This window comes from Ricinus communis, chromosome 8 (genome assembly GCF_019578655.1).
Source record: "Ricinus communis isolate WT05 ecotype wild-type chromosome 8, ASM1957865v1, whole genome shotgun sequence".
NCBI lineage: Eukaryota > Viridiplantae > Streptophyta > Magnoliopsida > Malpighiales > Euphorbiaceae > Ricinus > Ricinus communis.
In genome coordinates, this window is record NC_063263.1 from 14,152,571 (window position 1) to 14,180,082 (window position 27,512).

Here is a 27,512-nt window from a genome sequence, read left to right on the forward strand (position 1 = left end):
TAAAAAATTATATAAATGAAATTGACTTAGAATTCAATTATAAAATTAAAATAATATATTAAATTTTATTTACAAATTCCATTATATAATCAAATAATTACTTATAGGACTACTATTATATAATTATAAAAACTATGTCTGAGTTTCAGATACAAATTTTTTAACAAAAGAATTGATATAAATAAATAATTTCTTTTATCAATCGCATAAGAAAAACAATAAAAATAATTAAGGGAAAAAATAAAAAGAAACTTCCTCTTCCTCTTCTTACACACGCTTGCTTACTTTCAAATACCTCTTTTAACCCTAAGTTTTCCAATTATTTCCTTTTCGTTTTTTTTTTTTGCTAATTTTATTTTTGGTTCTCTCCATTGGAGTCAATCAAAATCAATTTTATTTTCCAATTCAAGATCTACAAATATCCATCATCATCGTATCAAAATCAATAGCCCAATCAGTAAAAGAAGAAATTCAAATTTTAGGGTTTCTGATTTCATCTCAATCTTCTCCAATCTATCCTCAAGACTTCACATGCGCTCTTCTGTCAATTGATCGAAAGAAATAATGTATAGCAATTTCAAAGAGCAAGCCATCGAGTATGTTCGGCAAGCAGTACAAGAGGACAACGCTGGTAATTATGCAAAAGCATTTCCTTTATATATGAACGCACTTGAATACTTCAAAACTCATTTGAAATATGAAAAGAACCCTAAGATTCGCGAAGCTATAACCCAAAAATTTACTGAGTATCTTCGGCGAGCGGAGGAGATCCGTGCAGTTCTGGATGAAGGTGGGCCTGGGCCTGCTTCGAATGGAGATGCGGCTGTTGCTACACGGCCTAAGACTAAACCTAAAGATGGAGAAGATGGGGAGGATCCCGAGCAAACGAAATTGAGAGCTGGATTAAATTCTGCGATTATTAGAGAGAAGCCTAATGTTAATTGGAATGATGTGGCGGGGCTTGAAAGTGCTAAACAGGCTTTGCAGGAAGCTGTGATTTTGCCTGTTAAGTTTCCTCAGTTTTTTACAGGTGAAATGGTTTGTTTTCTTTATTAATTATTTTTAATTTTTTGCAAGTATTTAGCTTCCAATTTCGTTTGCTGAAGTGAATAGATTAATGAGTTTGAAAGCTGTGCAATTGTTGGTTTTAGAATGGGTTAAGTTGCAGCAATTTTGTTCTTGGAGTTGGCTTGTTTCTTGAGTTCATTGAGCTCATATGGTAAAATTGCAAACGAGGAGGAAAAAAGAAATTGAGCTATTTTATGTTTTACTTGTTGTGGCCTTGTGGGAGTAGAAATCAGTGAACTTTTGGCAATTCTGGATTGGAAATCAAGTAATTGACTTCAATTTTCTGTTGGTAAAGCTTTTGTAGTTCATGTGTTATTTCGCCTGTTGTATATGACTTACAAACATGCCAGGAGAGCAGTAGGATTTAAGTTTTATGGAAGGCTTTGCCTTTGGGTTATTAGGAAGTCATCAAAATCTTGTGTCCTTTACAATCATTTGTCACTAATAAGTTTTCTCTTATCTACCGCTGCAGTCTCTTTGGACACCTCCATGGCAGGTTCATTGATGCTGGATTATTCTTATTTTATTTTGTTTTCTCTATCTTGAATTTATGTGGCTGGACTTTGGTATTTCCTTTCATACTCCGTAAGGATTGTATAGATCATGTTCCAAAGTTGGAATTTATTGACTTCCATTTTGTTGGTTTTGTTGTTTTTGAATTTCTGGCTGGGTGCTCAGGAATTGAATTCAAGTTGGTTAGCAATAATGTATTCAACCATGAGCAAGTGTAAAGCATATGTACCTATAGGTGATTGACCATTGCCTATACAGGTGCTTTTCATCCTGCTCATGAAAAATGCTGAATGTGGCAGTTTACCTTAAGTAACCTAAGTAAACCTGTTTTCCTTAACAAGAAATCTATCAGCATGTCATGCATGTAGCTATTCTGATTCCTGATAGGATTTTTACTTCGTAATCAATGTTATTACACAAAATCATGCCTGGTGTTTTTCTGTTAAAACTGATGTACCCTCCTTTCCTCTTTTTTAGGGAAGAGACGACCATGGAGGGCTTTTCTTTTGTATGGGCCACCTGGAACTGGGAAATCTTACTTAGCCAAGGCAGTTGCAACTGAAGCAGACTCTACATTTTTCAGGTGAGTTTTTTACACCACACGGAAAATGCTTCTAATTTTGCTGGTATCAGCTTTCACATTTCATCAAATTTTACTCATGCCATCTTGCACTTTTTGTACATTTTTCTGGGTTGGGGGTGAGGGGGATGGTCTTCACTGCTTCCATGTTTCTATTTCCTTGGTAGAAACATTATTTTGATTTGCATTTATCTTTAATGATGTCCTTTTCATTTTGACTTGTCCGCAAGTTGCTGGATCTTAATTCTTTTTATTTTTCTTTTCAATAGTATTTCTTCATCAGATCTGGTTTCAAAGTGGATGGGGGAGAGTGAAAAGCTTGTTTCAAATCTTTTCCAAATGGCACGTGAAAGTCAGCCTTCAATTATTTTTATCGATGAAATAGATTCCTTGTGTGGCCAACGCGGAGAAGGTAATGAGAGTGAAGCTTCAAGACGTATCAAGACAGAACTTCTTGTTCAGATGCAGGTATAATTTGTCTTCCCTTTTGTGGTTAGTGGTAAAGAAAAATATCATGTATTATTTTTGTTTTCTCATGCTAATAAAAATGGTTGTAGTTCACCTGCAGTCCATTTTAGCTTTTTCTGAATGACTTCTGCTTAGTATCTTATAAAATCAACTTTGTTGTCACCATGCCTTTGGGAGGAATTAAAAAAAGTTGTGGAAAGATCTAGTTTCGTTCAGGTAGTGATATTATTGATGCTGAATTTAAAAGGTATATGACATGCGGACAAGCCTTGTCCAATTCAAGCATGCTTATTGCCTAGGAAATCTCTTAGCAGATTTTTGGTAGTGAATTATTTACTATAAAGTTGTAACTATTAGTGTTTGGTGATAAATTTTCTTCAAGGAAGTGCACTGATTTTTTTGTTTGGTTGATTACCACATTCTTAAAAAGTAGATTGGAATATGTATTCTATCTCTACTATTTCAAATGTACATTAATTTCAGGTAAAAATTTGAATGTTATTTTAGGTAACTTATCTTCTTTCCACTCAGGAAGTTTGATTTGCCGAATCCCTGTTTCCCAAACATGAAATTGCACTTTTTTTAAAAATGATACTTTCCGCTGGTAAGTATCATGGTACTGAAAAAACCAAAAAGAAGTTTTGGCTTCCCTTGATTTCTTCTTTCTTGCAAACAATATTATACAACATTTGCATACTTCCTAGGAAGTTTGATTTCTTAAGCCTATTTCTCGTGAAATAAATTAGGCCTTAGTTTAGAAGGAATTCTATTTGGGAACCTGGTTAGCCTAAATTATCTTATGCGGTAAGCGGCGCCTCTTTTAGGTGTTGAGGTGCCTCTGTCAACAATTTTTTTGAACTCATCTGTTTTTAAAATCAGACCAGGAAAAGGGTAAGGAGTTAGAAGTTCAACTGTGATCAAGTTTGGTATATACACATATAGTTGTTTGTGTTAGTGGTTGCTCCTCGGAGAACCCTGGTGGATATTTGGAAATTTGGAATTCCTATTGTTAAAGGCCTGATAACATTCTTACAGCTTTCAAACTATTATAATTGTTGCTTAATTTATCCTGGTGATACAAATTAACATTCACATTTAAATCTATGAATGGAGATTGGGATTTCTGGCAGTGATTATACATGTGTTTCAATGTTTGAACACCGGTACTTTTCGATCACTAATGCAAATTGGAATGCTGTGTAGGCCTGCCATAGATATATTCTGAATATTCTAAACCTTTGAATTACTTTATTGCAGTGGTGGTACTGTCATTTGAAGTAAACTGTAGAAACCTTTCTCTCTAGTTCAATTCAATGAAGTTTGCTTCTGACTGTTGCATTGTTATGTTCTTGTGGTCGGCTTCTGATTTCCAATATTCTTTATATCCAACTTAGTTCTTATAAATGTAATATATAGTTCTTAAGTTTTGCTTTTACCTGGTCAAAGAAAAAGTCTGCCTTTGATGAATATTTTGTATATATCCTATTCGAAATAGAAGTGGGCCTTAATTGTCTTGTAATTTAGGGTGTAGGGAACAATGACCAGAAAGTTCTTGTTCTTGCAGCAACAAACACTCCATATGCTCTAGATCAGGTGAGGACTTTATGAAAAGGTTGTTTTGTTATTTAGTTTTTAATCACCGGAAATTTTTGGCATGATTGCTAATCAATAGTGATTACAGGCCATCAGGCGACGTTTTGACAAGCGTATATATATTCCCCTCCCAGATTTGAAGGCTCGGCAGCATATGTTCAAAGTACTAACATTATTTCTTAAAATATCCACGTTCTTAAGATTTTAGCTATGCGACCATCTGTATAATATTGATTTGAGCTTCACGAAATTTGGGTAGGTGCATCTTGGAGACACCCCTCATAACTTGACTGAAAGTGATTTTGAAAGCTTAGCTCGCAGGACTGAAGGCTTTTCGGGTTCAGATATTTCAGTTTGTGTAAGTACGAGGCCTTTATGTTCAATATTTCAGTTTCTTGTTTTCCCCTTTTTTATAAAAAGAAAAAAAGAAAATCTATTATCTTATGAAGGCATGTTTAATACCTTATCTTTGACCTCGACAGGTGAAGGATGTCCTCTTTGAGCCGGTTCGTAAAACCCAGGATGCCATGTTTTTTATCAAGACTCCAAATGATATGTGGGTACCTTGTGGACCAAAGCAACCAGGCGCTGTCCAAATTTCCATGCAGGAGCTAGCAGCACAAGGGCTTGCCGCCAAGGTAAAAGGGCATATGCCTTCAATACAATATGTGAATTTAAGGAAGAAGATCATCCAATCTCCTGTGTTAGAATAAGCCGGTGCTGTTTGTCTAACTATTTCGATGGGGGAATGAACTAGAGATTTTTAGATACAGAAACAGTACTGTTTTCATCTTTGTCATATGGTTGTTCCTCATTAGAACAATGAGAACTCTTCTTGATTCTGATTAATGTGTCTGCAGATCCTTCCGCCCCCCATCACAAAAACAGATTTTGATAAGGTCCTTGCACGACAGAGGCCAACTGTCAGCAAATCTGATCTCGAGGTTCATGAGAGATTCACAAAGGAGTTTGGAGAGGAAGGTTAATCAATCAATGTTGTGAAATGATCAATCCACACCCGTGAGTTCACCTGCTATGATTTGTATTTTAGTTATTGCTGCTGGATCCAATGAGTTATTTTACTTCATCAAAAAGGGGAAGCTGACTTGACTTTCCCTTTGTATTGAGCTGGAAAAACTGAAGTTGGATACTCATTAAATTACTTGCTTGAAATTGTGTAAAGAAGAGTTCTTAGAAATATCCTTGCAGAATTGCCAACTAATTATCTTATTTGCAATGTTTTTTCTGGAGTTTTCAGGTGTTGCTGGAATAATTTCATAGTCAACATGTTCTATATATATATATATATTCTATTTTTATTTAATTTTTTCAATTCTTTTAAAGTTGAGAAAAAAAAAAAAAGAGTTTCTATTCAAAATTAAAGGGTTCAAAGTGTTTTGAAGATGTTTTTCTGGAGTTGTCAAGAACTGTTGATGAATAAAGAGAACCCTTTGCGGATTTACTTGTGGAGAAGGAAAGAGGAAAAAGGAATTTCCATAGGAAGTAAACTAATGAATGGTGTCTCCTTTCTATTACTAATCTTCCTTGTATTCCAATGCCCAATAAAGCTATTGAAAAATAAATGCTTCAGTCCACCAAAAAAATTAATGCTTTCAAGGGTGACTTAGCATGTTAAATAAAGTTTATATGATACGTGAAAAGGAATTATTCGAAACTTCAGCGAAAGGATGAAGGTAATGGATTCCCTGTCTGTACCCATTAGCTTGGTTTCAGGTTAACTCTTGAATGAAAATATCCTGAGTGATGTTTCCCATTGAATGATATTGAGATCATGTATACTATATTCGTTCCAAAATAATCTCTAATCTCAAAATGAATGATGATGATGATGAAAAGTACTGATTGGCTTTGAATCTCGGACCAAGTCATGGCTTAAATCTAAATCTGTATGTAGGGTTTCTCCTGTTGTTTTTTGCCCTTTTAACAACATTATAGCAGTGAAGTCTTTAGAATTCCTGTATCTATTAATTTATTCATGATTCATTCTATTTCAGAAGCTTTCCCTCCAACATTGCTTTTGTCTTTTCAAAACTGAAACTCAGGAAACTCCATAATATAAGATAACTTGGTCTTTTCAATATACTTATGTAGAATAAGTTTTGGCAATAAGGCAAAGGAAACAAATACACCATACTAATCCAACTATTATAATGAGAGATTATATAGTGAAATTGTCATTTTGCAATATATAAAATAACAACTAAAAAGATAAAACTGCATGATAGTTCATAAAAATAATGTAAGGTTCATAACTAAGCGTTATTTCATAACGTAGAATTACTGCTTCACTGTATTATTTTTTCTTAAATAGATAGTTTTTTTTTTAAGATTGTTAAGTACGATTTTAATACTTAAAATAATTAGTTTTGGTATTTTCTTCTCTTATAAATAGTGCTTATGGTTTGATTTTTAACTACAGTAATGAGATTCTCTATGATCTCTAACAAAATTTGAACTTCATGCCTTCCTTCATCTTCTTGCAAGTGGCTAAGCAAAACGATATTGACTGGGTCTCAGAAAGTATAATTTCTTTGTGTGTGTATGTCCATGGAGTTCAAACAATACAGAGGCGAATAAAATAAGATACACTGAGGTGCCATTTTAGCTTCTTTCTAATATATATTCAACTGTAAAAGTATCAACCTTTAGAAACTAATAAGGCATAAGTGTGTGCACATCTTTTTGTGCTTCAAATTACCATCCAACTATATAAATCCAATACATAGAAATAGTTCCTTGATTATGCCAAATCTACTCTTCGTTAATGTCTAAAAATGTTATAAACAGAAGCCGGCCAAGAGGGCTTCAATTAGAATGTGTCAAGTGAATTTGCTCCGTTAACATATTATATGGGGTAGTCATCTCTTATCCCTCACCATAGGCATGATTAACTTCGATAGATATTATCAAGAGATTCAAACTCGAGATCTTCTCAATTCTCTCAAGCAAAAATACCAACCTAACAGCACTCTGAATTATGTCAAAGCATGACTGGACCTCTAAATTTATTTTTCTCAATTGGATCAACAAGCTGAATTTAACAATAGTTTATGAATATTGATCTGTAAAATACTGTGAGATTCCAAAACCAAAAAGAAAGGAATTATATGATCACCACCAACATTTGTAGACCACATTTATATACCTTTTGAAGCCTACAGCCTACATATGCAGCTTTCTAAATCAATACAGAAACAAGCCGGTTTTAATAATACATATAGTCGATTTGTAATTGGTTTGATATGGCTATAAAAGGGTACATCTGTGATCATGAGTTTCTCCATATATTTTAGACCCTATAATCATTTATATTCTAACACACCATGAGGTCAGCTGTAATACTTGCTCTTCTCTTGTTAGATACAATTGCAATGGTACATGGCGCCAGTGCCAACAAAAAGGTAGGTCCCATTGTAATAAGAGTTATGGTACATAGTACTTGAAATGATTCAGCAAGCTCGTTCGCCACCATCATCAGAATGATGTGAACTTTCTGCAGAATGAGCATATGCTTTGCTGAATAACAATCCTTTTTAAGTACCAACACCAAAGTTCACCATAAGCTTTTTCCATGGTTTCATTTGTTTCTTTTTATGCTTCCTGTCAATGTCGCAGCATTACATTGTTTACATGGGAGAACACTCTCACCCCACTTCAGAATCTGTCATCAAAGCTAACCATAGGATACTTTCTTCAGTTACTGGAAGGCAAGCCTCTACTTATATTCCATTTACTACTGTTAGACACCTACATATACATATATATGCATGAAAACCAGGGAATCTCTTGGCTATGCTAATGGCATGCTGATATGCAGTTATCTCTCCTTAGAGCCTGCTAATGACATTTTTAATGTTATTTCCAATTTTCAGTCTTGAAGATGCACGAGATGTAGCATTTCACCATTATACTAAAAGCTTTAGAGGCTTCTCCGCTATGCTTACACAAGATCAAGCTCAGAGACTTGCAGGTAATATTGTAATGATACTGGTATGTTACAACATTTGATCTTAAGAGCAAGCTCTTTATGGAACTGATTTATTTCATTGTATCCTCGAGGCAGAGAGTGGATCAGTTGTTTCTGTGTTTGAGAGTAGAATAAATAAGCTCCACACTACACATTCATGGGAATTTCTTGGAGTGAACTCTCTTTATGCTAATAAACTTCCTACGGCCTCATCATCGTCATCATCGGACGTTATTGTTGGTGTCATTGACACTGGTAATGATGTACATTTTGATCTCTTTATGGGTTCTCTTATGTGCTTCATTTTGTCACTCTTACAGTGTAGGAAGTTTCTTGTAGGAGTTTGGCCTGAGTCGGAGAGTTTTGGTGATACAGGCTTAGGCCCTGTGCCCATGAAATTCAAGGGAGCATGTGTTGCTGGTGAAAATTTTACATCAGCTAACTGCAACAGGTATATATCAATTTAAATTGTTCCAAACTAATTTGCAAATGGAAAATAATCATATGATTCTTTCAAAGAACAATTCAAGCCAACTAAAGGCTTAAGCCAGGTGTTTTAATAACCCCAACATGCCCCTGCACACTAAAGCCATTAGGCCATATCTTGTTCTGGGAGTTCTTTCACTAAACAGAATGGGAACAGAAAGGCCAAAGAACCCTGAAACTTTTGGTTGCAAAAGGCTCTGATGTCATGACAAAAACCATTCAGCTTAAATCTTTAAGGTGTTGGGTGAAGTATGAAAAATAGTTTTGATATCTATAACAAAATCATGAGTCCTACAATGAGAATGGATGGGATTTGCAGAAAAATCATTGGAGCACGGTTCTACTACAAAGGATTTGAGGCAGAAATTGGGCCTCTTGAAAATGTTGATGGAACTTTCTTTCGATCAGCTCGAGACAGCGATGGTCATGGATCTCATACTGCCTCAACTATAGGTGGAAATATGGTGACTAATGCTAGTCTATATGGGATGGCAAGAGGAACTGCAAGGGGTGGTGCACCAAATGCAAGACTTGCCATTTAAAAGGCTTGTTGGTTTAACCTGTGTAGTGATGCTGATGTTCTTTCTGCCATGGATGATGCAATTAATGATGGAGTAGATATTCTCTCTCTTTCCCTTGGCCCTGATCCTCCCCAGCCTGTTTACTTTGGAAATGCTATTTCTGTTGGTGCTTTCCATGCTTTCAGGAAAGGAGTATTTGTTTCTTGCTCTGCAGGAAACTCATTTTTTCCAGGAACTGCAACCAATGTTGCTCCTTGGATTCTCACTGTTGCTGCTAGCTCTCTGGATAGAGAATTCAACTCCAATGTAGTATATCTTGGAAATTCAAAAGTTCTCAAGGTAATTTTTTTATTAATGCAGTCTTAGACTTTCTATTCCAATTTTGGCAAGTTCAGAAAAATAGAAGAAAGAGAGTTTATGGAACTACAATATATGTTGAATTAACACTATCTCACAAGAAAATATTTACGACTTTTTACAGGGTTTCTCTTTGAACCCTCTGAAAATGGAAACTTCATATGCTTTAATAGCTGGAAGTGATGCAGCAGCAGCCGGAGTTCCTGCAAAGAATGCAAGGTACATTTCCTATTATTTTTGATTCTGGAATCAAAGTTTCAGATAGAAATGAAACTTTGATGAGTGCTTGAGAGTAGAAGTCGTGTTGTTACAGATCCAAGATTTGTTCCAATAGTGTTATTTTTGCCTCTTTGTCTATCAGCTTTTGCAAGAACAACACCCTCGACCCTGCCAAGATTAAGGGGAAGATTGTGGTGTGCACAATTGAGGTGGTAAGAGATAGCCGTGGAGAAAAGGCCTTAACCATACAACAAGGAGGTGGTGTTGGAATGATACTGATTGATCCATCGGCCAAAGAAGTTGGCTTTCAGTTTGTAATTCCAGGCACTCTAATTGGTCAAGAAGAAGCACAACAGCTTCTAGCATACATGAAGACAGAAAAGTGAGCTCTAAAGCTTTTTCCGGCTTACATAATACGTCAATACAAGACAAGAATTAGACTAACGAAGAAAAATCTTTTAAATTTTGACAGGTATCCAATTGCGAGGATAGCTCCAACAATAACAATCCTGAACACTAAGCCTGCACCAAAAATGGCTGTGTTTTCTTCTCAGGGACCAAATATAATATCTCCAGATATTATTAAAGTAAGTTCTACCCTATTTCTCTCTATTTGTTCTTTTTCAGATGACTATTTCAGGTAGATACAAGAAAGGAAAATTACTGGTAAATTTGTGTGACCATGTAAATTCCTTTGCAGCCCGATATTACAGCACCAGGTCTGAATATTTTGGCAGCATGGTCTCCAGTAGCAACTGGTGGCACAGGTGGAAGAGCAGCCAACTATAACATAATCTCTGGCACCTCAATGTCTTGCCCACATGTTGCAGCAGTTGCCGCAATCTTAAAATCTTACAAAAATTCTTGGAGTCCAGCAGCAATAATGTCTGCAATTATGACAACAGGTTAGTTTCCATCACTTAAAATCTCGTCAGAATTTTTCCAATTAAGCTTATTAAGTATACGTCTATAACTTTTTATTCTATTCATTGCTATAGCCACAGTGATAGATAACACTGGAAAAGTGATTGGAAGATATCCGAATGGCACACAGAGTTCACCTTTTGACTACGGATCAGGACACCTAAACCCAATAGCAGCAGTGAATCCTGGACTAGTTTACGACTTCAATTCCTATGATGTTACTAATTTTCTGTGCAGTACAGGTGAAAGCCCTGCACAATTGAAAAACCTGACAGGACAATCTACCTATTGTCAAAAGCCTAACATGCAACCTTATGATTTTAACTATCCTTCCATCGGTGTGTCCAAGATGCATGGAAGTGTGTCTGTTCGTAGGACAGTTACTTATTATAGTAAAGGACCAACTGCTTACACTGCTAAGATAGATTATCCAAGCGGTGTTAAAGTTACAGTTACACCTGCCACACTCAAGTTTACAAGGACAGGAGAGAAAATATCTTTCAGGATTGATTTTGTACCTTTTAAAACCAGTAATGGAAATTTTGTATTTGGGGCATTAACATGGAGCAATGGCATCCATGAGGTTAGAAGTCCTATTGTACTTAATGTTCTTTCTCTATAGAAAGCGTAGGAATTTCTTTCTTTATTGTTCGTTGTTTCATCATGACTCCATACATCTTTTCTTTTTGTTAATTTTTTTTTCAGCTCATATTCTTGCAAAAAACCTGAATCATCTAATATATCAAAATGGAAATTCAAAAGATTGTGTTGGAATTATGTTCGTCTCTCATTCTGGTAGCCCATAAAACAGAAGAAAACGAGAGAGAATTAGAGAAAAAAGTTGAGCTCAGGGAATTACAGAGAAAATTCTCTTTCTTACATTATATATTTTCTGAAGGCCATTTAGGTGAGCTCATTTAAACTTTCATGGTCTAGATCTTACAAAGTCTCTTTAGAAATGAATTATGTACTTTAAGCAGATAGTATCTATGAATTCCAAAAAGCATCTATGAAATCACAAGAAGCATCAGAGTTTTCACCGCTTGATTCTAATCTTCTTGTTCTAATCTGCTACTAGGAAATAAAAACAATCCTCTTTCCGGATACATCACATATATAAATCCATTGAAAGTTGTAAGGAAGCTGTTGAAGACAGTAGACTAAAGAAAGCAGAAAAGATAGCTTCAGATACAGCACAGGCAGAAAAGCCTGTGCAAGGCTACTCATCACAGGCTACAGGAAAAAGGAGCAACCATCCCTGTGACAGGGAGTGGTCACTTCGACCTTCCCTAAACAGAAAGGGACGTTGGATAGAGTTTACAAGGCAACCAGTATAGATTAGGCTACCGCTGTACATCTTGTATATATACTAAATCATCAAACATTATAATCTCAGAATTCTACAACAATAAAAATAACTTCATCACAGATTACTTCATTTTAACATGGTATTAGAGCAGGTTTCAAACCTGTAAAGAATCAATCAAAGCAAACAAAAACCAACTCCATTTCTGCTCAGAACCAAAAGTTCATCACGTCTCAAAACGACAGCAAACTAACCAGTGTAATTTTGAAAGGAAATCAAAATTACTTTGAATGGTCGAAGTCTGCCTACATCGGCCTCAGTGGCAGGAGGAAACTATGGTTTGTCACAAGACAAAACCCAGACTCAAACCAATGAGACCAGAGGCCCCGACCAAAGAAGAAGCAGAAAAAATAGAAGAATGGCAAACCAATGACCACATGGTAATATCAATGTTAACAAACACCATGGAGCCTCAAATATCAAGATTATGCATGCTGTTAGAGTCATCAGAGGCAATATGGATAAAAGTAAAAGGATTATACAGGCATTAACAGAACTTCGCACACATATTCAACCTTAAACAAGAACTTGCACAACTCACTCAAGAGATGAAAAGTGGCTCAGAATATGCCACAGAAATTCTTACCAGATAGGAAGAGCTTCAAAACTACCCCCGACAACAGATTCACAAGAAATCCAAAAAAAGACTGAACAAGATCTAGTTTACACATAACTGGGAGGATTGGACTCAAGCTACGTAAGCTTGAGATCGCAAATCCTTCTGTCGACCGAGCTTCCAAAAATAGATGCCGCAATCGCAATCATCCCGCGAGAAAAAACTTGCCGAAGCCTTATGAACGCCTCTCCCTCACTCGAAACTGCCGACAATCGCGCCTGCTCCACTCGACGCCTCCCTGCCCATGACGTGGCTCGGCCAAGGGGAGAACCGAGCAGCGTCGAACGGTGTGACCACTGTAAAAAATAGGATCATCATCGCGACACCTGTTGGTTCCTTCACCCCGAGCTAAAACCCAATCGGGGATGGGAGAGAGGAGTAGCAAGGCGAGGCGGAAGTGGCGTTCGGCTAGGGGGAGCGGCAGTGAGAGAAGAGGTTCAGCTAGGGGGAGCGGTGGGGAGAGAAGAAGAAGAAGAATGCAAAAAAACTCTAATGGAAAGGGTATATGTGAAGAATTTTATGCGGGATTTGAAAACTACCCTACCAGACCCGATTTTTCTGCCCCGACCCGACCCGGTCCATCTGCTCTGGCCCAATAACCCGACCCAGCAATTTCCAACATGCATCTCACCCATTTGCTGTCCTAAATCCAAGCCCTGGTCCAACAGCAGTCAAATAGGTCAGGTTCGGTATCTCACTCTTCTCTAAAAACTGTAAATTTTTATCAAAATAATCACTGGATCATTGATTCCGGAGCCACCGATCACATGTCCTGGAATCCAATGAATCTGCAAATTCTTGCACCCATTGCTGATTCTCAACATGTGACAGTCGCTAATGGAAATAAGGCCACTATTTATGGCCAAGGCACTACCATGCTACTTAATAAACAATTACATAATGTATTATTATTACCTGACTTTAAATCCAATTTATTGTCTGTTGCCAAATTAACTCGTGATTTAAATTGCAATGTTATTTTCTCATCGTCTTCAGTGCAATTTCAGGATTGAGTAACAGTGAAGACGATTGGTGAAGGGCAACTAGAAAAAGGGCTGTATTATCTTATCAACCCAACCAGCCAATGCCTCACAGCCTCTCCCATTGTCAATCAAGGCATGTTGTTGCATTGGCGGTTTGGGCATCTATCTGATTCTGTCTTGAATAAATTATTTTATTATAAATTGAATTCTAGTTGCTGTGATGTGTACAAATTTTCAAAACATACTCGCTTGCCTTTTCCTTTATCTTCCACTGTCTCTACCAAACCGTTTGAATTAATCTATTCTAATGTTTGGGGACCTGCCCCTGTTGAATCTTATGATCACTACAGATATTTTGTCACATTCATTGATGACTATTCCCGCACTACTTGGATTTTCTTACTTAAAGGAAAAAATGAGGTTTTCATTTGCTTTTAAGAATTTTTTCTTTTTATTCAAAATCAGTATGATACCAACATTAAAATCTTCCGGTCAGATAATGGTACTGAGTATGTCAACAAATATTTCACTGATTTCTTTAAACAAAATGGTATTTTGCATCAGACTACGTGCATTAACACCCCCGAACAAAATGAAGTTTCTAAAAGAAAAAATCGCCACCTTCTTAAAGTCATTAGGACTTTACTTTTCCACAATTATGTCCCTAATATCTATTGTCCGATGCCATTCTTACTGCCACATATCTAAGTGATCACACCGGCTTAGAAGATGGATCTGAAGCTACTCAAGAAGCAATTACCTTGAGACGATCCACTCGATAGACTCGTCCTCCTGCAAAACTTTGAGACTGTGTGTCTCACAAGGTATCGTGTCCAATCCAACACTTCATCACATATGATAACATCTCAAGCACATACCGGACCTACCTAAGCAACATTACAGCTCACACCAAACCCACATCCTTCTATGAAGCCAACACCAATCCAAAGTGGTGTGAGACCATAAAAGAAGAACTTCAAGCCCTAGAGAAAAACCACACTTGGGACATTGTGCCTCTACCACCAACAAAAAAAACCGTAGGGTGCAAATAGGTATACAAGATAAAATATAAGAGTGATGGGACAGTAGTAAGTCCTCCAGGACTTAAAAATTGGATGCAATGGACCTATGAAGATGTATTGTGACAATCAGGCAGCACGTCATCTTGCATCCAATCCAGTGTTTCATGAACGTACCAAACACATTGAAGTGGACTGCCACTTCATCAAAGAGAAAGTACACTCAAGGAAAATTGAAACACCATTCGTCAGAAACCAAGATCAGCTGGTCGATATCTTTACAAAAGCTCTCAATAAAAATAGTCACCAAATCATTCTCAGCAAGATGGGTTCAATTAACCTTTACGAACCCATCTTGAGGGGGAGTGTTGAAGACAGTAGACTAAAGAAAGCAGAAAAGATAGCCTTAGACACTGCACAGGCAGAAAAGCCTGTGCAGGGCTACTCATCACAGGCTATTGTGCAGGGCTACTTATCACAGGCTATAGGAAAAGGGAGCAACCATCCTTGTGACAGGGAGTGGTCACTTCGACCTTCCCTAAACAGAAAGGGACGTTGGACACAGTTTACAAGGCAACCAGTATAGATTAGGCTATCGTTGTACATCTTGTATATATACTAAATCATCAAACATTGTAATCTCAGAATTCTACAACAATAAAAACAACTTCATCACATATTACTTCATTTTAACAGAAGCAAATGAAATTGTATAGATTTTACAAACAATCAAATTAACTGAATCAATTAATAAAAAAAGAAAGACACTGAACCAAATTAATTTGCATAAATGGTATTACAATGTTATGGTCAAGACTTGATCACATATTGAACATACAACACAATTCAACACTGCATAAACCACTTTAATCTTTTGGCAATTCTTTCTTCAGAGTCTGACTGATATAATTGGCCGCCAAAGAACAAACATAGTATATAACAGGCCACAGCTGGACCATTGGCATGTCAGCTAATGTGAGGTTATTAGATCTAAAGGCATCCCTAGAGGCTTTCTATGAGTGCTCGACTTCCCATCGCCAAGTCTTGTCGGTTTACCTGTGCATTGATGCTGACATTCTTACCGTGCCAGGCATTACCATTTATGAAGGTCTTTTATTCCTTCTTTTACTTGGTTCGTCCCTCCTCAAACTATGTAGTAATCACTCTGAAACTAAGATATTGATTGGAGCCTTCCATTGAACAAGCAATACCCGTTTCTGCTTCAGGCTTTTAGCACAAATTCGGTTTTCCCACCATGTTGCTCCTGGAACCTCCAATCTTACATTAGGCTCTGTTGAAAATGAGTTCAAATTGACTATATATATCAAGTGCTAAGATTTTTGTTTAAACGGTACTAAAACTTTATTGAAATAATCACAAAATTGACTACAGAAGAAAAACTGTGAACAAAAGAGGGAAAGAATAACTCGAATATTTTCTTTGGTTATTTCTGGTTCTTTGAATCACTAAAATTATGCACCATGTCTCTAAGTTTCCAAAACTTTTACCTGTCTGCTGAAATTATGATTCTCACTATATGTTCAATACTTGATTTAATGCCCTTTTTGACATGAATCGCCATCATGTTCATTGTCATTACAAGAATTCTACCCCAAACAATTCAATTGCTGAGCGATTCAGAAGTCTTTTCCATAAGCTGCATAACACTGATTGTGTTACTCGGTTAAACTTATTACAGCACATAACTACAATGTGGGTCACATCCTGAGGGCGGTTTTGATGTGCTAAGCATTGCGCCAGAGGTTTCAATTTAACGGGCAAATCAATGAGTTCTCACCAATAATCCCCACAAGAGCATAAACCTCCCTTGAAGTGATGAAAGCGGTTTGAATCTCTGACTACAATATACCTCTCTTCAATGTTTGATATTAATTTAATAACAGTGTGGCAGTCTCCACAGACTCTTAGGTTCTTCATAATCTGGAGAGGAGTACCTGCAGGTGTAGCAATCAATCCAAAAGCAATAGCCAGCCTCTCACTGTGTTGAGAAAGAATAGTTTCCTTGTGTTCTTCATCAACGTCCTGAAGTACATAATTAGTATCAGGATGATATCCAACATCCTTCAGTCGGCTGCTTAGTTCTTCAAGTTTTGAATAAATTTCATCTGACATGGGATGAGATATATCGCCAGCCAAAAATGAATAGGTCTTTTTTTTCACCTCAATCCAGCTATACCCAGCTTCTTTTTTCACTTTTCTCTCATCCATCAATTTCCTTACTTGAGCTCTTTCTTGCCAATTTCCAGCTGCAGCGTATATATTGGATAGCAGAACATAAGCAGCTGAGTCCTGTGGCTGGAGTGATATGAGATTTTCTGCTGCAAGCTTTCCCAGCTCTATATTGCGGTAAACATGAGAAGCAGCCAAGAGAGTTCGCCATACAGTGGCACCTGCAGGAAATGGCATCTCATTTATGACATCCACGGCTTTTCCAAGAATTCCAGCTCGGCTATATAAATCAACCATGCAAGAATAGTGCTCCATTGTCGGCTCAATGTGGTGATCTTCCACCATGATATCGAAATATTTTTGACCTTCATCTACTAGCCCAGCATGTGTGCAAGCAGAAATGACACCAATGAATGTTACACCATCCAATTCCAGGTTTTGGTCTTGCATCTCCTTGAATACCTCAAGAGCCTTCCTTGCATGGCCATGCTGTGCATATCCAGAGACCATTGAATTCCAGGAAACTAAATCTCTCACCCCTTGTCTCCTGAAAACTTCATTTGCACTCTCTATCTCTCCTCTCTTTGCATACATGGTGACAAGAGCACTGCTGACACATAAAGCATCATTAAATCTAGACTTGATTGACCAAGCATGAAACTGTTTTCCTTGTTCTACTGCCGCTGTAGGGGCAGTACAAGCATTTATGACACTAGAGAAGGTATACTCGTTAGGTTCAACCCCTTTCTTTGCCATTTGGATAAGTATCTTAACAGCTCCCTCAGTATCCCCAGTTTGAGCATATCCAGCAACCATTGCTGACCAAGCCACAATGTCCTTGTCATCTATTCTTTCAAACACTTTTGAAGCTTCATTGAGATTTCCTAGCTTGACATAAGCATCCAAAAGTGCAGTTCCAACTGAAGGTGATTTCTCATAATCACTTTTGATGACTTGTGCATGTACTTCAAAAGGCGAAACAACTGGTTGAGCCGCAAGGATAGTAGAAAAAGTATAATCATTTGGTCTAACACCTTCCCTGCTCATCTCACAAAATAAATTAACAGCTTGCTCTGCCAAACCATTCTGCAAATGCCCACTAATAATGGCCGTCCATGACACCACATTTCGAATTCCATACATCATAGAAAATATCTTAAAAGCATCATCTATTTCTCTGCCCTTATTATAGGCTACCATCAATGCTGTTCTAATATTGTGATCATATTCAAATCCACCCTTCAGGACCTGACCATGGAGCTGCCTAGCAAAACCCAATTCCTTGATATTAGCACATGACTTGATAACAGAGGAAAAAATGAAATTGGTGAGCTTTACACCGGCAAGTCTCAGATGGTAAAACATCTCAATAGCTTCCAAATAAAGTCCATTTGCCACATAGCCAGCAACCATACTGTTCCAACTGATAGCATCCCTTGTCACCATATTATCAAAAACAGCTTTAGCATTTTTAACCATGCCTGATTTCGAGTACATATTAATCAAAGAATTGCAAACAAAGATAGTTGCTTCAAACCCGTTTTTGACTACCATAGTGTGAATTTGAACTCCTTTGTCAGCGATAGCTTTACTATCTGCCAAAGCTCCAAGAACAGTTGCAAATGTAAATGGATTAGGCTTAATGGCTCCTGCTTGCATTTCAAAGAAGCATTCCAATGCCTCCATATTCAATCCGTTATGTGCATAACCGACAAGCAATGAGGTCCATGACACAACATTCCTCTCTTCCATTTCATCAAAAACTCTCTTCCCTTCTTCAACATACTCACTCTTCATATACATGTCAACGAGAGATGTGCCAACACTAATATCCTCCAAAAAACCAGATTTTACACAATAATCATGCACCTGAATCCCAAACTTTTTGCATGACAAGCAAGCACAAGCTTTCAGAACACAAGAAAGGGTAGACCCATCAGTTAAAAGATCAGAACGATGAATAGCCACGAAGAGATTAACAACTTCATGGTGAGAATTATTGCGAGAATACTCAAAAAGCAAGTGATTACACTGTACAACGTCTTGTTTCGGACTTCTATCAAATACATTCTGCGCAATTGAGCATTTAGGTTCCTGTAAAGGTTTACCCAGGTTTACGGCAGTAGCATGGGATTGTAAAAACTGGGTTCTGGTAGTTTTCAAGAATTGTATTGGTTGGGGTTTTGTAAAGGTTTTGAAAGTGAGGTTTGTTCGAGTCATCTCACCTTTCTTTAGTTTATAAAGTTGAGTAATGAATAGCAGCATTTGGTTGCTTTCATTCTTCTTCTTGTTTTTTCTTTTTTCAGTTTAAGAGATTGAGAACAAAGTGAGTTCTTTTAACTGTTAGTACTGAGCATGTGCGATCCCTTTTTCTTTAAAAATGACCTCAGATGTTCAAAGTTGAAACAAAAGCCCTAGAGAGTAGAGCAATAGCATTAGCATCATGTTCTGTCCCAGCATAGAAGACAGTAAAGTTTTCAACTTTGGAAATGGACTGTGGAGTAATTGATTTTCACCGAATTTTTAAGGAAAAAAAAAAAGAAAAAAAAGAAAAGAAAAGAAATGTTCTACTTTCATTAATAAGACTTAAAATACCTGACCTAATAATTATGAATTTATTTTTTCATTAATCTCATGCCTAATGAACTACTTTATAAGTAATTTTATATTATATCACTATCTTACTTTCTTGTTTGCATAAATTGAATTATTACTGCATTTGAGAGTATCAGGTATGATTTTAGTTCTAGTAAGTTAAGCTATTATACTTCATGGAAGGAACTTGAAAACCAGATGCTATTATATTTCAACTCTTATTCATAACTTCACCAGTTTGGGAACTTAGATTGACCTAACAAACTAATTCTTCACATTGTAAGAGTTATGCAGCTGTAAGTTATCCTCTGTTTGTAATTTTTAACCTATAGTCTTCTTTTATTATCTCATTACTTTTATAATGCCAATGGTTTTGGAGAAACCATTATTAAAAGGAAAGCCTATTTTATTACAACTTAACCATTTCCATTTCTAATAAAATCATAAACCCATTAATGTCTGTCCTTTTCGAATCTAACCCATTTTTATTCTTTACGTTTTTGCTAACTTTGATTCTTTTCTTTTACTTTTTCTCTGTAATTTCCTCTTGCAGTCTCTTCCATAAAGAAAAAAACCCATCAACACACACATACACAAACACAAACACAAACACAAACACAAACACAATCTTGTAGCCTTAGATTTGGACCGTTCAAAAGCAGAGTTCTCCTCTTTTAATTTTCTTATTTAGAGTTACTTTCTTTCGTTAAAATACTCTGTAATTACCTTAATAAAAATTTATAAAAAACCCTTCTTTCTTTCTTCTATTACTACTAATTTAGGGCTTTAGGGCTTTTTCTATATTTTTTTTAAACTGCAATTTAGCCTTTTTCTACTTCCGAAACCTTTCAATTTCTTACGCAAAATAATTAAAATTTGCTTTCTTGGGGCAATCAATCTATTTGGTGTTTTTGGTTATTTTGTGTAACTTTCTCAAATTTAGGGTATCTGTTCTAAGAACCCTGAATTTGTATACCCTTTTAGCGTTATCAAAGTACTAAGCTAAAAGGACCTTTTTTTTGTAGGGCTTTGGTTCTTTTCCTGGTCTGGGTTTCCACTGGTCTCAGGTTCTTATAGGTCTTCTATTTCTGGGTTTTGGAACTATTTATAGATTACAATTTATAATAGGTAAACTGGGTTCTTGTCATAGTGCAATTGAGTGTTGGTAGTGTTCCAGAAAGCTATGAGCTTTGATACCGTTTGGGGTTTTTAGAGGAAAGAAGTACAAAAGAAGCTCTTTTGGGTCAAAATAAAAGGAAAGAAAGATGATTGCAGAGAAACCCAGTTGGGTTAAACATGAAGGAATGCAGATTTTCTCCATTGACATTCAACCTGGTGCTCTCAGGTTTGCTACTGGTGGAGGTGACCACAAGGTATTATTCACTTTCTCTTCCTTTTTTCTCTTTGGTTGCAAGCAAAATGCAAAACCCCCTTTTGATTGTGCACAATGCCACTAGCTGGCGAAGCTTGCCTTTTGTTTCTTCATGATTGTTTTGGTTGCTGATAAAATTAGATTTTGGGTAGTGAAACCTTTCCACTTAATGAGTGAACTACGACTTGGTTGGTGGGATCTTTGTCAGCATGCATAATTTATTTAATTGTTTAGAAAATGTAAGCAGAAAAAGATAATCAATGTTTTGAAATCTTGTACGGTCTATTATGTAGAACTCAATCGTGAAATTGCAGATGAAATGGTTGTGCGTAAATGTTAATTCTCGAACCTTTATTCTGTCAATTATTTTCTCAAAGCAGTTTATGTTAGTTTCAGCATTTCAGAAACTGTAAACTTTAGAGTGTATGCAATTATACATCTTGCTGAGTTGCGGTCAGTTAGTGTTGTTGGTATGGTGGCATAGATATGATATGAGAAAGCAGTAATGGTTGTTCTTTTTGAGTATAGGTTTCAGATCATGCATAATTGTGTACTACTCTTTATGGTTAATGGTAATTAATAATAGTACTGTCTTTGAGTTGTTTATATCCATAGTCGGTGGTGCTTAAATTTTTTTTACCATCCTGTGGCTATCCATGTAAGCCCTCTGCAAATAAGTACACATAGTATGCTATACATTGTATGTGATATTTTATATATTTGGCGGTCGCGTTTCTATTCTCACATTTCATTTTATGATTTTTGGTAAGTTTGTTATTAATTTATGGGATAATTGATCTTCAAGCTAAAAATGCCATTTAACTTAGCTTCACTCTAAGTTGATAAAATCAACTTGCTATTCTTTATGTATCTCTTTAGCCGTAATGCTACTTATAGTATGTTACATTTATCAATTTGTGTGATGAAATTAGTTTACTGTTTATACTTATTCTCTTGTACTGAATTATATGCAGGTTCGAATATGGAACATGAAATCTGTTAGCAGGGACTTAGCAGATAATGAACCAACACAGAGGCTTCTTGCAACTCTCCGTGATCATTTTGGATCAGTAAATTGTGTCAGGTGGGCTAAGCATGGCCGATATGTCGCATCAGGTTCTGATGATCAGGTGATTTTAGTTCATGAAAGGAAGCCTGGTTCAGGCACCACTGAGTTTGGTAGTGGAGAGCCGCCAGATGTTGAGAACTGGAAGGTTGCAATGACTTTGAGAGGGCACACTGCAGATGTGGTAATGAAATTGCTGTTATACTGTGATGCTTGAACATGAAATAAAAGAGAATTCTTTGAGTCTTGCTTCTTGGTTGAACTTTTACTGCATGGATCACACACAGTGCATGTCATCATTTTTTGTTTTTCCTTTTGTAAATAGGAACTGGTTAGGTTGTGTCTTTTGTGACTTGCAGATAGGTCCCTATGAAGTTTCTGATTGCATCCAAATGCTAAGTCATAAGCTAATGACCAGAATCAGAATAAAGAAATTTAGTTTTATATTTGAGTTTATATTCCTTTTTTCATAATGTTATTTCTGGTTTTTCTGCTGGGTATCATCTAACTGGGATGTTGTTTTCACTGCTTAAAGTAGGTGGATCTTAATTGGTCTCCAATAATGTTAATCTCTGGTTTTCCTGCTGGGTATCGTCTAACTGGGGTGTTGTTTTCACTGCTTAAAGTAGGTGGATCTTAATTGGTCTCCAGATGATTCCACATTGGCTAGTGGGAGTTTGGACAATACTATCCATATTTGGAATATGAGCAATGGAATATGTACAGCTGTTCTAAGAGGTCACTCTAGCCTGGTTAAGGGAGTGGCTTGGGATCCCATTGGCTCTTTTATAGCAAGTCAATCAGACGATAAGACTGTGATTATATGGCGGACGAGCGACTGGAGTCTGGCTCACAGAACCGATGGCCACTGGGCAAAATCAGTATGTTATTGTCTCTTTGTTGATAAATTTCCATTTTTCCAGTTGGGTTTTCTGTTTATTAATAGGAGCATGCATTTTTCAGCTGGGATCTACATTTTTTAGGCGACTTGGATGGTCCCCATGTGGCCATTTCATAACAACCACTCATGGCTTCCAGAAGCCAAGGCATTCTGCCCCAGTTCTAGAGAGAGGGGAATGGGCTGCCACATTTGATTTCTTAGGACACAATGCCCCCATTATTGTGGTGAAGTTTAATCATTCAATGTTTAGAAGGAATTCTGCAAATGCACAGGAAGTGAAAAGTGCGCCTGTTGGGTGGGCTAATGGGGCCTCTAAGATTGGAGGGAAAGAATCACAGCCATATAATGTTATTGCAATTGGGAGTCAGGATCGCACTATAACTGTATGGACAACTGCAAGTCCTCGGCCTCTTTTTGTGGCAAAGCATTTCTTTACTCAAAGTGTTGTAGATTTGTCCTGGTAAACTTCAATATTTCCGAAATATGATACTTTTCTAGTAATTTATATACTTGTGCATTTTTATTGTTTGTACAATTTTATTCCCATTTATATATTTCTTTCTGTGATTTTCTTTATTTCTGTTCCCTCGACAGGAGTCCTGATGGGTATTCACTTTTTGCCTGTTCCTTGGATGGGACAGTTGCTACTTTTCATTTCGAAATAAAAGAAATTGGGCACAGGCTTAGTGATGCAGAGCTTGATGAGTTAAAGAGAAGTCGCTATGGTGATGTCAGAGGTCGACAAGCAAACTTGGCAGAGAGCCCAGCACAACTGTTGCTTGAAGCAGCTTCAGCCAAGCAATCAGTGACTAAAAAAGTGGTCTTAGACACTCAGCAAAACCAAATGCCTGCAAAATCTTCTGTTGACCTGGAGGCTATAACAAAAACTTCTGAGCCTCAAGTTGATGATGGGAAGAAGGCTGTTGGAACTTCTGGTGATGGGTTAAATAAAGTGACTACGTCTGCTCGGATTTCTAGTCCTGTGAAACAAAGAGAATATAGGCGGCCCGATGGCAGAAAGCGAATCATTCCTGAAGCTGTAGGCGTACCCAGTCAGCAGGAAACAGTTACTGGTGGGGTCCAGTCTCAAGCACTTGACTTACCTCTTATAGCATCTACTCAAGGAAAAGATGTAAATGGGGTGGTTCCTGCAGATGCTGGCCGGCCAGAAGGTTCTCTAAGGGGAACATTTGTTAGAAGCTCTGGCTTGAAAGATCGTTCTGGGGTCACTGCCCGGGCTACCATCACAGAGAGTTTGGTCATTGAGAAAGTTCCAGGTTCTTCAAGCAGAGATGGTAGTATCAATGTAGAACAGTCTGGGAGCGTGAAGGCATCCAGTTCCTCCAGTTCTCATACTATGCCTCTTTCAATCAGGGTATTTGATAAAAAAGTAGGTGAAGACACTGTACCAATTTGCTTGGAAGCTCGTTCTAGAGAACATGCTGTAAATGATATAATTGGGGTAGGAAATGCAAGTATGATGAAAGAAACAGAAGTTGTTTGCACAAAAGGGGCTCAAACTCTTTGGTCTGATAGGATCTCTGGGAAAGTCACAGTTTTGGCTGGAAATGCAAACTTCTGGGCTGTTGGATGTGAAGATGGATGTCTACAGGTAAATAATTGAGTTTCATACTTCCTCAGTCAAGTGTATCTTTCTTAGAGAGGAATTTTACATTTGAACTGTTCTCAAAGCCAAAGAAAGAAGAGGAATCAATTTTACAAATTTTCTGTACTGAGAAGAGATATGCAGTTCTTAATAGATTACAGGAGTGTTGCAGAAAGCGGAAAAAATATTGGTTGCCTTAAATTTAGCTGTATCATGAATGCTATGGGCAGCAGGAACCCTTCTTAATTAATTGGAAAAATCAATACACTCCTCTAAAAGAATGCAATACAGAATTTCAAAAATGATGGAAAAGAATGACATGTTCATTGGTTATTTCATGCTCTTTGTAAGATTAGTCGATCAAACGGGAAGAATCCCAATGTTATGATGATCTGGCTACATTTGTGGAATTGGCTTTAAATCACTCTCAAATCGTGTTTCCTTATATTTCGTTTTCAGAAATTTCATGAATTTTACTTTTGAGATTTTAAAATTTTCATTTTCTTAAAAAGAAGAACACATTGGTTGCTAGAAGAATGGCTGTTGCTTCATTTTGGATAGAGATTATTATGAATTTAATGAAGTTTGTACTACATTCTGAACATATTTTAAGATTTTGAAGTCTTTTGTTATGGGGATATTTTTCATATTGAGCGCTGAGTTCATAAATTGACCGGATGTCCCTTTCTTGGTTCATGTTTTGAGAAGGTTTATACTAAGTGCGGGAGACGTGCCATGCCAACTATGATGATGGGATCTGCAGCCACCTTTGTAGATTGTGATGAATGCTGGAAGTTGTTACTTGTCACAAGGAAGGGATCATTGTATGTGTGGGATCTACTCAACCAAAACTGTCTTCTTCAGGACTCATTGGCATCTCTAATTGCTTCAGATCCAAGTTCTTCTGCAAAAGGTTTTATCTTATAATATTTGATCTCTCTCACAGCTAATATATCATTGTGCTTGTGCAGTAGGTTTACAGCCCCAGTGTCCTTTTACTTCTGATGATTTTGTGAATATTTTTACCTGTGCCTCTGAATTGGATTATTATTTTATTGCTCTTTCAGGAACTATCAAAGTTATATCTGCAAAGTTGTCAAAATCTGGTTCTCCTCTTGTTGTTCTGGCTACACGCCATGCTTTCCTTTTTGACATGAGTCTTATGTGTTGGCTGAGAGTAGCAGACGATTGCTTCCCGGCATCAAATTTTTCTAGCTCCTGGAATCTAGGTTCAAATCAGAGTGGTGAGCTGGCTGCCTTGCAGGTGGATGTTAGGAAATATTTGGCCAGAAAGCCAGGTTGGAGCAGGTATTCATCCATTTATAGAGTAAACTGAATTCTGAAAAATTTCCTAGATCTCATGATTTCAACCATGCCATTGAGAAACAATGGACTTGCTAAATTTAATCTGTATTGGTACTTGTTACAGTGTTTATTTCACCAAATATTTGACGCTACTTTTCTTTTTCTTTTTTCATCTGATCTGTTTGTGTGATTATTGAAAATTTTATGATTTAGTTCTATTTGCTGATTTATGGGTGGTTACAGGGTGACAGATGATGGAGTGCAGACACGTGCGCATTTGGAGGCTCAGTTGGCATCCTCATTGGCCTTGAAATCCCCAAATGAATATCGCCAGTGCCTTCTATCTTACATACGCTTCTTAGCAAGGTTTTCTTCTGAACTCATTGCTTATTTTCCACATACAGGTGCAGCATTGAAGCAAATTGCATTGGCACCTTCCTTGTGGAAGTATTTATCCAGGCTTTCTTTGTTTGATAAAGAGAAAAGTACATAACAATTGAACATTTTGGTTGCAGAGAAGCAGACGAGTCTCGTTTGCGGGAGGTCTGTGAGAGTTTTCTTGGACCCCCCACTAGCATGGTTGAATCCACATCTTCGGATAAGAATTTGGCTTGGGATCCTTATGTACTTGTAAGGTTTCCTGCATCTTATAGTGCTTGATCCTAAGTTCTTCAGCATGTATCTCGAATGGTGGTTTTTCTTTAATATTTGTTTATTTGCATTTTTTACTATGTAATCCAAAAATATTTCACATCTGAAGAATCATAATGAAGTATATCAAGTTGCTTCAAAATCCTAATTAATTTTCTAAATTTTTTGAGTTTTGATTTGATTATTTCCATGTTAATTTTTTAAGCCACATTGTTTTGATCATGCCTCTGGGGGGTTATTTATTCTGTTAAGTTTTCATTCACTTTGGGAAGTTTTTCAAGTCGAATGTGATTTGGTTAAGCATTGCTTGAGTCTCCTATTTGTGATTTTCAGGGAATGAAAAAGCATAAACTCTTGAGAGAAGATATACTTCCAGCAATGGCATCAAATAGGAAAGTCCAGCGTCTACTCAACGAGTTTATGGATCTCCTGTCTGAATATGAAAGTGCTGAGACTAATATCGACCAGAATATTCCAATGCAACCAACTACATCACAACCAGCATCTAATCCAATGGACCTTGACCAGTCTGCAATAGATCAAAAGAATACTGCCCGACCAGCAAGAGAACAAATAAACTCTGCGACACAAGAAACAGATCATAAGGGGACTGCCCACATCACGACAAATGAAGCCAGCAACGACCCCCTAGCAACTGATCAAGTAGAATCAGGTCCAGTATTGACAGATCAAATTATTCCGGATTCACCAGCTACAGATACTGTTCCTTGAATTCTAAAACTTCTAACCAATAGGACTAATCTTGGAAGAGCATTAGCTGGCTAACATATGTGTTGTTTGAACTTGGATATAGGCTCACATTTTGGTCATAAAGTTCATAAATAGCTTCCTCTCGAGGCATTGGCAACTATAGAGCCTTCTCAAGTGAGGATCTGGTGCATCACTTTAATTATTCTTTGAAGCTGCTCCTAGACGTGTAACTGAGGCTCTCATCGAGTTAGACGAAGATTTTGAATTTTGAGTCATTTATAGCTTTTGTAATCAAGTTGTGGATCTAATTTTCTTGTAGAATATTATACACAATCCAATTAGATCTTTCAAATGCTTTCATCTGTCTGCAAACAAGATAGTTTTCCTCGTTTGTAAGGATGCCTATTTGCATGC

The 27,512-nt window shown here is 37.0% G+C and overlaps 4 protein-coding genes and 1 long non-coding RNA gene across 6 annotated transcripts; 3 read left to right on the top strand and 2 right to left on the bottom strand.

Moving 5' to 3' along the window:
* Nucleotides 1-347: 347 nt before the first annotated feature.
* On the top strand, nt 348-5,472 carry LOC8271895 (protein SUPPRESSOR OF K(+) TRANSPORT GROWTH DEFECT 1). Its single transcript, XM_002523737.4, has 8 exons — nt 348-1,030; nt 2,059-2,164; nt 2,431-2,629; nt 4,154-4,222; nt 4,311-4,385; nt 4,482-4,580; nt 4,705-4,860; nt 5,083-5,472. The coding sequence occupies exons 1-8, from the start codon at nt 565-567 to the stop codon at nt 5,206-5,208; spliced, it is 1,296 nt and encodes a 431-aa protein (XP_002523783.1). The 5' UTR covers nt 348-564; the 3' UTR covers nt 5,209-5,472.
* A 1,140-nt stretch (nt 5,473-6,612) lies between these two features.
* On the top strand, nt 6,613-11,417 carry LOC8271894 (subtilisin-like serine-protease S). The gene is given in 10 exon segments (XM_015722207.3): nt 6,613-7,950; nt 8,116-8,213; nt 8,307-8,465; nt 8,550-8,661; nt 9,016-9,556; nt 9,699-9,793; nt 9,936-10,175; nt 10,266-10,380; nt 10,494-10,698; nt 10,792-11,417. Coding segments are annotated over 10 exon segments (2,214 nt in total). The 5' UTR covers nt 6,613-7,849; the 3' UTR covers nt 11,340-11,417.
* On the bottom strand, nt 10,177-13,162 carry LOC107261626. The gene is made up of 2 exons (XR_001535534.3): nt 12,670-13,162; nt 10,177-10,680 (listed from the first exon to the last, which is right to left on the bottom strand). It is a non-coding gene; the product is annotated as an uncharacterized LOC107261626 (long non-coding RNA).
* Nucleotides 13,163-15,359: 2,197 nt separating this feature from the next.
* On the bottom strand, nt 15,360-19,543 carry LOC8271893 (pentatricopeptide repeat-containing protein At2g27610). The gene is made up of 2 exons (XM_015722139.3): nt 16,210-19,543; nt 15,360-15,992 (listed from the first exon to the last, which is right to left on the bottom strand). Exon 1 carries the CDS (start codon nt 19,154-19,156, stop codon nt 16,496-16,498), a length of 2,661 nt encoding a protein of 886 aa, XP_015577625.2. The 5' UTR covers nt 19,157-19,543; the 3' UTR covers nt 15,360-15,992; nt 16,210-16,495.
* Nucleotides 19,544-19,965: 422 nt separating this feature from the next.
* Nucleotides 19,966-27,470, top strand: LOC8271892 (protein HIRA). Of its 2 annotated transcripts, XM_048377717.1 has the most exons (10): nt 19,966-20,859; nt 21,833-22,108; nt 22,554-22,805; nt 22,888-23,285; nt 23,420-24,437; nt 25,140-25,344; nt 25,499-25,739; nt 25,980-26,102; nt 26,252-26,366; nt 26,721-27,470. In XM_048377717.1, the coding sequence occupies exons 1-10, from the start codon at nt 20,752-20,754 to the stop codon at nt 27,117-27,119; spliced, it is 3,135 nt and encodes a 1,044-aa protein (XP_048233674.1). In that variant the 5' UTR covers nt 19,966-20,751; the 3' UTR covers nt 27,120-27,470. The 2 variants fall into 2 exon arrangements, with proteins under 2 accessions (XP_048233674.1, XP_048233675.1); XM_048377718.1 differs by lacking the exon at nt 19,966-20,859 and having other exon boundaries at nt 21,984-22,108; nt 22,551-22,805.
* The last annotated feature ends 42 nt before the right edge of the window (nt 27,471-27,512 follow it).

What these genes read in the sequence shown, in the direction of transcription:
- LOC8271895 (XM_002523737.4), top strand. Translation starts at nt 565, where the DNA reads ATGTATAGCAATTTCAAAGAGCAAGCCATCGAGTATGTTCGGCAAGCA. An exon ending in GTTTCCTCAGTTTTTTACAG is followed by an intron (nt 1,031 to 2,058) that starts GTGAAATGGTTT and finishes CCTCTTTTTTAG; the next exon opens with GGAAGAGACGACCATGGAGG. An exon ending in CACAAGGGCTTGCCGCCAAG is followed by an intron (nt 4,861 to 5,082) that starts GTAAAAGGGCAT and finishes ATGTGTCTGCAG; the next exon opens with ATCCTTCCGCCCCCCATCAC.
- LOC8271893 (XM_015722139.3), bottom strand. Translation starts at nt 19,156, where the DNA reads ATGCTGCTATTCATTACTCAACTTTATAAACTAAAGAAAGGTGAGATG.
- LOC8271892 (XM_048377717.1), top strand. Translation starts at nt 20,752, where the DNA reads ATGATTGCAGAGAAACCCAGTTGGGTTAAACATGAAGGAATGCAGATT. An exon ending in AGTGTTGTAGATTTGTCCTG is followed by an intron (nt 23,286 to 23,419) that starts GTAAACTTCAAT and finishes TTCCCTCGACAG; the next exon opens with GAGTCCTGATGGGTATTCAC. An exon ending in CTTGGGATCCTTATGTACTT is followed by an intron (nt 26,367 to 26,720) that starts GTAAGGTTTCCT and finishes TGTGATTTTCAG; the next exon opens with GGAATGAAAAAGCATAAACT.